The following is a 9,263-nucleotide window of genomic DNA, read 5'->3' on the forward strand; positions in this document are numbered from 1 at the left end:
CAAGCGAAAGTGGTAGCCGCTAGAGTCCTGGCCATGAACACAGCCTCGCGTTCTTCTCAGCCGGGGAAACACCTGCCTCTGTAATCCGTCCCTGCCGCGAGCCAGACACGACAGGACCGGCGTCTGCGCTGCTCGGCACCCACCGCCCCGTGGCTTCCCTGAGCCCCTCCGTTTCTCCTGATCCGTGGCTCACCTGGGGGTGCTTGGGTCTGGGGTGAGCATTTGCTGTCATTTTCCCCCTTGAGGAGTGAGTGTGAGGGTTTGGAGACTTTTAGATGTCTGGGAACAAGGAGGCGGGTGAAGGAGCCCTCGGCAGGGCTGATTCTTGGGCGGAGGAGGGTGGGGTAGGGGGTTCTGCATGAGCTCCTTAAAGGACAAAGGTAACAGAGCCAGCGAGAGCGAGCGAGGGGAGACTCTGACTTCAAGCCTCGGAATTGGTGGAAGTGTGGGCGCCGCCGCCGCTGCGGTTCCTGCGGTGCTGTCCACCTAGCCACTGGCATCTCCGGGAGCTGGGGTCCGGGTAGCAGGCGACGCAGGCGAGCAGAGCGCCAGCCGGCTGCAGCTGCCCTTGCGGCTCACTATGGGCTCCGGGCGCCGGGCGCTGTCCATGGTGCCGGCCGTGCTGCTGGCCCTCACCCTGCCCACACTGCCCGTCTGGGCGCAGAACGACACGGAGCCCATCGTGCTGGAGGGCAAATGCCTGGTGGTGTGCGACTCGAACCCGGCCACGGACTCCAAGGGCTCCTCTTCTTCCCCTCTGGGGATCTCAGTCCGGGCGGCCAACTCCAAGGTCGCCTTCTCCGCGGTCCGGAGCACCAACCACGAGCCGTCGGAGATGAGCAACAAGACGCGCATCATTTACTTCGATCAGGTCAGACCCCGAGGGGTGTGGGGCGCCGCGGGTGGAGGGGACGATTACCCCACAGCGCAGAGCAGGGCTGCCTGCTCAGGCTGAGCTCCTCTGCCTGAGATACGGGGTTCATGTAGGCACTCACCTCCCCAAATATGCCTGGGACTGAAACTTACAATCTCTCTCCTGCCAACCCCCATTCCCTCCTGGCACCCGGAAAAGGCTGCTGGGGTGGGACAAAGGCTGCTGGGTGGGGGGACAAAGGCTGCTGGGGTGGGGGGACAAAGGCTGCTGGGGTGGGGGGACAAAGGCTGGGAAAACAGAGCCTGGCAGCGAGAGCCCAGGACAAGTTTAACAGCAACAGGTTCGTAGGAGCTGGTGGGATTCTGGAACCTGGACTTTGCAATCTCTTGGCTAGAGCTTGGCCCCCTGGCTCAGACCCCTTCCTGCCGGTGGGGACAGGGCCATTCCTGCGGTACCCTCCAAATGCAAGATCCATGAGTTGTTTCTCCCGGGTGGAGAAGCTTCTTCTCAAAGAGAGCATCCAGGGTCCACACCCTCTGCAGAGATCTTGCAAGTGGCTGGAGAGGGTGAGCGGGGACAGGGTCATACCTCCCTCACCTTCCGCTGCTGGGATCACCAAACGCGTTGCAGGCACCGCTGCAGGGGAAGCCCTTTCTGGTGCCCGTAGGTAGAAAAGTTGCAGAGGCGGAGGGAAAAGGAATTGGGCAATTGCACTGAGCTTGCTTAGGGAAGCCCTGGGGGGCCAGCTGGCTTTCCCTCCCCCTTTCAGAGAATTGCAATTCCTGGGGAAGGACAGACTTCGGGGTGGAGGGTAGGGGATGGCAGAGGAGCTGATGAAATTCGTGGCTTCTTTTTAGAGACCTGGAGCTCAGATGTTTGGCTGATGAGAAACCCCAGGAGGTCAGTTTAGCGTTAGCAAGCTGTCATAACTGAAAACATTCTGGGGTTTTAATTTCAACCGTCAGAGCACCCAGAGTCGTCTTTATTTTCCAAAGTCACTTGTGCAGTTCACAGTACGGGAGCACAGGTGAAGAGGTACCAGCTCAGGATGTGCCAGGGAAGGGAGAGGTGACATTTGTGTTCCTTACTGCTTCCCTAGCAGGACGCTTTCCAGTTGGCCAAAGACAGAAAAAAGCGCCCCTCTGGGGCTTGCTGTGGGGTCGCCTCAAGCAAGCAGCCCCTTTGCGAGTGCAGTCTTTTCTGTCTTGATGGAAATCAAGTCTAGCACCACCCCTGGTCCGTATCTCAGCGAATTAATTACATGTTGGAATACTGTGGACATTGTCCTCTGCACAGAGCAGCCTTTTCCATGACCTTTCTGTCAACTAGAAATGTTTGGGAGCCATGCATCTCGGAGGCAACCGGGCACATTTAGTGATAAAGCCTGCTGTGCCTGGATGCTCTCATTACCAGGCCAAGTCAACACCCAGCCATACATGTAGTCAACACTCATCAGTCATTTCCATGATTACTAATGAATTATGCGACTTGGATCTGACTCGGGAAGTCCCCGCTAAGTAGCTCAAATTACTCTGAGTGTGCTTGGGAAAAAGCTTTGTAAAGCTTCTGCCGGGGATGGTTGCATGGCTGGTGATTTGTGGTTGGAAGATTTTCCATTGATCATCCGGTCAGAGAAAAAAGTCTGGTGCTTACTCGGAAGAAGGTGAACTCTCAGAATACAATTATACACACACCTGTATTTTAAGTCAGGGGTTGAGCCTGGTATATCTACCCAGCCGTCACTATGTTCGAGTGCATTGCTCAGAGGTAATAGTATGTATTTAGGGAAGTATGCTAAAGGGTTAATATTGGTATGGATGTGGTACTTAAAAAAGAGAGTAGCAGATTGCCATTGATATAGGAAAAATGTGTCTTTATAGGGACATCTGATTTTTTAATACCACTTATAGACTTATTTCTTGAAGAGAAATGGAACAAACCCTAGTTGTTTTATAACTACCCCTCTCCCAACTACCCCCCCCCCCCACTCAATCATAGGAAGAGACAACATTTGAAAATTGGTTTAAGAGGTCACTTATTGACATTCAAAGTTAATTTCATAACCAGTAGATCCAGACTGAACATCTTGAAGAACAAAATCCATTGTTGCTTTCTTTGGAAATGGTACCTGAGTTCACTTTTTATTTTTGATCCTCATGCCTTAAAAGAGCAGGCGGTGGACACGAGGGGGATGGACAGCCCTGGGAGGGGCCGCAGAGAGGCCGCCCACCTCAGTCCGAGCTGGCAGCCTGGAAAGGCTGAGTCATCGCCCACACAGACTTCAGGCCTAGATGGCACAGGGGTGAGAAGAATGGCCCGTAGGACAGGCTGGCAGAGGCTCCGGGGAGGGCCGGGCCTCCTGACCACTCCGCGCCGACCGTCAGTGTCATGGATTATGTCACACGGTGGCGGGAGTGCCCAGACTCTGGGTGATGTGTCCAGGAATGATTGCAGAGAGCCCACGGTGCCGATTGGCTGTTTGGGGAATGCCAGCCCTGGACACCGGGGGACTGTAGCAGGTGGGGGTGTAGATACATGGCAGGTACCTTTCTCTGACTCTCAAGTCAAGCTGATAAATCGATTGGCCCTCGCGTTTCCCGGGGGTTCCCGGAGCCAGCGGGCTTTACTGGAAACCAAGGCCCGGCCACAAAGCAGTTACATTGTTTCCTCTCCCATTTAAAAGACAGAAGATCCTTCCACTGTACACATCCATGTTCCAAAGAGGAAGAGGGAAGGACTAGAACTCAGCGTTCTATTCTCCGAGGTTTCTTAAGCTAGTTGTCGATTTGGGGAAGAAAAGAGAGGAAGGAAGGGAACTTACACTTACAGAAGAGAACAATATAGTAATTTACTGTTACTTATTATTTTTCCTTGTAGATCCTAGTAAATGTGGGTAATTTTTTCACGCTGGAGTCTGTCTTTGTAGCACCAAGAAAAGGAATTTACAGTTTCAGTTTTCACGTAATTAAAGTCTACCAGAGCCAAACAATCCAGGTATGTGTTTTTGCCAGTTCCTTCTCTGCCCAGAAACAGTGTTTACTGGTTGTGGGTTATGCATGTATGCATTTATCCATTAATACATAAATTACAGCTGTTGCTGTGAAAATAAACAACCATCCACAATAGTTTATTTTTTAAACACTTAATTTCCAATCTTCTCCTTTGTGACGTCCATTAAGGCATGTGACAAGAAGTGTATGTAAAAGGAAACAATTGAACTTATTCCCTTAATAACAACCAACCATTAAAAAACAACAACATGGCTTTGGATACAAGGTGAGGGATGGAGACTTGACTTGGGCGGTGAACACACAACGCAGCATGCAGGTGACGTATTGTGGAACTGTACACCTGAAACTGTATGATCGTGCTAACCAGTGTCACCCCAATGAATTCAGTGAAAAGGGGAAAATCTAAACCATGGCTTAGTAAAAACTCAGTAACACAGATCTCTTTATGGGATCCGGAGTTCATTTAATGCACATGCAAAATGATTTCACTTGTAAGGAGAACACTTGTCAGACGGGTGGAGTTTTACCAGTGCTTACCAAACAAAACAGATTAGCTATCATTATTAAAAATTAGGAGGGACAGTTAATCAGTGATGATCTATTGATGAAGGATCAATTATTCAATGTGCTTTCTTTTCTTTTTTTAAACAACAGTGTGCTATACTTATGTTTTTCTTTATCCTTGGTTACTCCGATGCTAGTGAGTTCTCACCGAATGCAGTCGATTTTGTACTGCGCTTTCTAGGGTGATGGGCTTGGCCTCAAACCCAAAGGCAACGATGGGGCTAATTTCTATAATGTTTGAATATGCGAACACCCACTGACACCCATACATGTCCATGGAATTCTAGGATAACTTGTATCTTATGCTCAGTATTTGTATTGTCTGCTAAGCCCCTGTGAAGGATACATTCACTCATCTACCACTTTTTTGTATCTCAGTGAATGGTTAAATTGATCAGCCTCAGCTTTAATTCATGCAGTATTATTTTTTAATGGAAAAGGAATGAATACCTAGCAAACACATTTGGTACCATGAGAAACCTTTGCCCAAGCCCCACTGTTCAGAAGTTTGTGTAATTCTAACACAGTAGAACCAAAATTGTAGTATGGAGAAAATTGAATATATTTTGAGATTATTTGTTTATAATTCTAAGTGTATTGATTATTAATTATTTGCTAATCAGCCATCTTTAAAATCTTCAGCAGTAGTGGAGATGATGATGATGATGATGATGATGATTTTTAATCCTTACCTGAAGATATTTTTCCCATTGACTTGTAAAGAGAGTGGAAGGGAGGGAGGGAGAGAGAGAGGGAGGGCTACCAATGTGAGAGAGACACATTGATTGGCTGCCTCCAACAGAAGCCCTGCTTGGGGCTGGGGGTCAAACCTGCAACCCAGGTCCATGATCTTGACTGGGAATCGAACCTGTGACCCTTCAGTGTGCAAGCTGACGCTCTAACCACTAACCTGCACCAGCCAGTGTGAGATTATTATTTTTAATACACACTTCTTATCAGGGAAAACAGAGAAAAAAATTGCAGCGCAAGCACAGACCACAATTTCAGATGATTCTCAGGACTGCGCGTGTCAGCTGCAAAGTGACCCACAAAGAAGTTGGTAGAATTACACTGTATCTGGTTCATCAGGGCAGAGGGCACTGCGTGTCTTTGTACAGAAACTGGGAAGCCACTGGCTTACTTCATTACCAGAAGATCGTGACTGATGTGAGAGGTAAATCAAGTAGTAAGCTAGGTTGCTCCTTTATTAGTAACAACTAGTATCCATGGGTGATAATCTTCTGTCGGCATGTCAGGACACTTCTATGGAGAAACCTAATTTTATTTCCAACGGAAAACTCCCCAGCGCAGTAGACATACTGCATCTCACCGCTGCAGTTGGCTGATTTGAAAGGAGGGGGATTTATTTACTCAAACATCAGATATTTCCCTAGGTCTATTATCTTAGACACTGTGTAGTATCCCTAGTAGATTTTTTTTTTTTTTTTTTTTACTTTAAAGAGAGCTCAGTGATTTTTTTTTCTTGTAGGTTAACCTGATGTTAAATGGAAAACCAGTGATATCTGCCTTTGCCGGGGACAAAGACGTTACCCGTGAAGCTGCCACCAACGGGGTCTTGCTCTACCTGGATAAGGAGGACAAGGTGTACCTGAAACTGGAGAAAGGTAACCTGGTCGGAGGCTGGCAGTATTCCACGTTCTCGGGCTTCCTGGTGTTTCCCCTATAGAGCCCGGTCTGTCCACAGTGTTCGCCCAGGTGAGGGGCGGCGCCCCCCTCAGTCATCGGAAGATCACGTCCTCATCCTCGGATCGATGTCTTTTCTTGGTTTCTCATGGGTCAGTATGGATTCTCTTTCCGGATGCCACGGCTGTCCGGACTCATACAGCTTTTACAGATGGTGTGTGTGTGTGCGTTCTGTGGATCACGACTCTGCAGGCAGTGCCTAGCTGTGCGTTGGCGTGACCGTGCAGGGCTGTCTGCAGGTCCCGCTGCATTCCATTTCCCGGAGTGACCGAATTCGTTGCAGATGTGCAGTTGTATCTGTTTGTTTGGCAAAGACTGGCAAGTGGGTCTAAGAATGAGAAAACGCGAGCATTCTGACTTCCATCAACGGCTAGTGCGATGCTGCCAAAGAACTGTGCCCCATGCTGGCAAACCGGTCATGCGTGTTCTTTTCCTTTGGAATCGGCCTGCTGTGTCCCGTGTAGGTGCCTGGGAAGGTTTCGCGGTGACTGGCTTTGTGTTTTCTCTAGCACCAGGGTGACGAATGGCTTGCCCGAAAATTCACCCTGACTACGAGATCCCCAACACGACTTCCCGTAAAAAACAAAAAAAGAATGCTTCATAGTTTTATTCTAATTATATATGTGAGAGTCATATTTTCCAAATTATATTTTCTAATGGGAAGAATAGATCATAAATCTGAAGAGGGAAAAGTCCTACCTACTCCATCCCCAAACCCACCCCTCACCCCCAACTGCTCTCCTCCTCGGGAAATCTTATACTTTGTTGCTCAACCTTAATTAACATGATTGATGATAACCACTGTATTAAAAACCTAAGGGATTTTTTCCCCCTTAGACATGACCCCTTTGTTAACAGGAGATGGGGTGCCCTGATTCTGATTAAGCCTGTGTTCGACCTTCTGTTGTGTTTGAAGTATCATCTGGTTTTGCCTTAACTCCTTGAATTGTACATATTCATCTGTTTAGCTGATATGAAATCCAAATATCCCATATCTAAACTTAGTGCAATATCTTATTATGTCTTTTGTACAGATCATATGAATTCATAAAATTATTTATGTCTCTGTTATAGAATAAAGGTTAATATATGTTAGTTGAATTTTGTTCTTTCGGTTTTGGAAATATGTATTCTACGGGACTCATTTCCTCTCTCTCTTACCAATTTTTTTTCCTTCCTTCTTCCCTCCCTCCCTCCTTCCCTTCCTCCCTCCCTCTCGTTTCTTTTTCTGGAGTTGAAGAAAAGCTTTCTGGGTCCCTGGGGACTGCCCCCTGAATCGGCATGTGAAATCTTCCTGTGTCTGCCCTGCCTAATCCCCGAGTTGAGAGCCTTCCAGAGGTGAATCTATGACCTTAGTAAGCTCTCCTTCCAGAAGGACTTATTTTGGGAAGTTAAGTTAAAAAAAAGAGAGATCCCTGAAACATCATAAGGGCGCTCAGTAACTGAATGAGCGGTGATGCGTGTAAAGACACGTCTTCTCGCCCTGGCTGGTTTGGCTCAGAGGTTGGAGCGGTTGGAGCGTCGGCCTGCGGACCAGAGAGTCCTGGGTTCGGTTCCCACTAGGGGCACGTACCAAAAAACAAAAAAAACAAAACAAAAAACAGACCCGTCTTCTCAAAGCGAGGACTTTACAGAGTTCTCCCCCTTTCTCCACGCGGAAAGACACACAGAACATCCCAGGCCGCTTTTTAGGAGGAACTTTATTACAGATGTCGCATCTGGAGATTCGGCTCAAGTTCCCGGTCTTGTTGTCAATTAACACAATTGTGGGGGGCCCTTTTGTAGCTGGCGGCAGCGAGGAGGGTGTCACGGGGTCCTGTGGGAGAAACACGCAGGCAGGTCTTCCCGCGTGATTGCGATGAATCGCCAAGGCAAAATAGTCACTCAGCACAGGGAGACTCCTCCTGCCCCAGGACAGTGTCTAGCGATGTTGGCCATGGATCCTCCACATTCGGCTTGGCAAGTTACCCCCCGGCTGGCTTCCCGGTGAACATCTTCTCTCCTTTGTGACTGGGAGAAAACAGTCCTGTCCTGGGGGCTGTCCTCTGAATGTGAGTGGCGCCCTCTGTAGGCGGACTGCCCCCTGCAGGCTGCCCCCAGCCCTCTGCACTCATGTCTGCACGTGGCACCGAGTGGCTGGGGCCTGGGTAAGTCCCCCTTGGTCACCGTGGGGCAGAAAGGCTCGGGAGCGACGGAACCACCAGGAATGCCCCCAGTGGGTCGGAGAGTCCGAGGCTTGCCAAAGCCGACCGGGATAGAAATGTCTTCTGTAAACATGCCTGTGGCCATGCTTTGGGGCTTAATTTTCTTGATTTTTTTCCCCCTTTCTGAACATAAAAGAACATTGGCCGAGGACTTGAATTCCGAAGCCCCAGTGTATATATTTCGGATGCAGAACCCACTCAGAACCTTCGAGACGAAAATCGATGTGAAGAGGCTCCGAAGCTGTGACTATCAAATGTGGGGGGCGCCGGCCCCAGGGGAGGAGCCCCCGTGGCGGGAAGAGACCGCTGATTACTGAAGTCAGAACGAAAGCCGCAGGTACTGACCCCAAAGCGGTGCTGGGAAGTACGAGCCACCCGGAACACAGTGGCTGGGAAGACCCGATCCAAGTGGGCAGACGTAACAAGGGACAGGATGATTTAGCCGGAGGAGCACGGATTTTGGAGACACGGAGGTTGGAATTCTAGGACCTTCATTTCCGAGCCCTGTGACCTCGGGCCGGTCTCGTCCCCTCCCTGCGCATCGGCGAGGTGTTTCCTTTGTAAACAAGACGTGGCTGTGAGGGTCAAGTAGCATCAGCGAAGCACCTGACGCTCAGCAAGAGCTCAGCCAAGGGCCTGTGGTTACCACCACACCTCGAAGCCCTCACGCAGGCACGCAGGGCAGCAGGAGGGCAGGAGACACGCGTGCTCACTGAACTCGGGGGGGCCTGGCTGGAGGCGGGAGTCCGTGGTGGCAGAAGTGTTTCCAGAAACGGAGCCAGATGCTCCCGTCTACTCCAGGACTTGAAAAATAGTTTTCAGAAATTGCTCGGTCCACAGAAATGCTAATTGAACACGGTATTTGCATTGGCCCTGTCCACATTCATCAATGCCAGCGCCGTCCCT

General features: G+C 49.7%; 1 protein-coding gene across 1 annotated transcript; it reads left to right on the top strand.

The window, feature by feature from the left end:
• Positions 1–580: 580 nt before the first annotated feature.
• Positions 581–6,185, top strand: CBLN4 (cerebellin 4 precursor). The gene is made up of 3 exons (XM_036245552.1): positions 581–871; positions 3,752–3,868; positions 5,939–6,185. The coding sequence occupies exons 1-3, from the start codon at positions 581–583 to the stop codon at positions 6,134–6,136; spliced, it is 606 nt and encodes a 201-aa protein (XP_036101445.1). The 3' UTR covers positions 6,137–6,185.
• Positions 6,186–9,263: the final 3,078 nt, after the last annotated feature.

Source organism: Molossus molossus, unplaced genomic scaffold (assembly GCF_014108415.1).
Source record: "Molossus molossus isolate mMolMol1 unplaced genomic scaffold, mMolMol1.p scaffold_m16_p_6, whole genome shotgun sequence".
Classification (NCBI taxonomy): Eukaryota; Metazoa; Chordata; class Mammalia; order Chiroptera; family Molossidae; genus Molossus; species Molossus molossus.

Bases quoted from the DNA above. Each gene is read 5' to 3' on its own strand.
- CBLN4 (XM_036245552.1), top strand. From the start codon at position 581: ATGGGCTCCGGGCGCCGGGCGCTGTCCATGGTGCCGGCCGTGCTGCTG. The intron at 872-3,751 runs GTCAGACCCCGA...TTTTCCTTGTAG, and splicing joins GCATCATTTACTTCGATCAG to ATCCTAGTAAATGTGGGTAA. The intron at 3,869-5,938 runs GTATGTGTTTTT...TTTTTCTTGTAG, and splicing joins ACCAGAGCCAAACAATCCAG to GTTAACCTGATGTTAAATGG.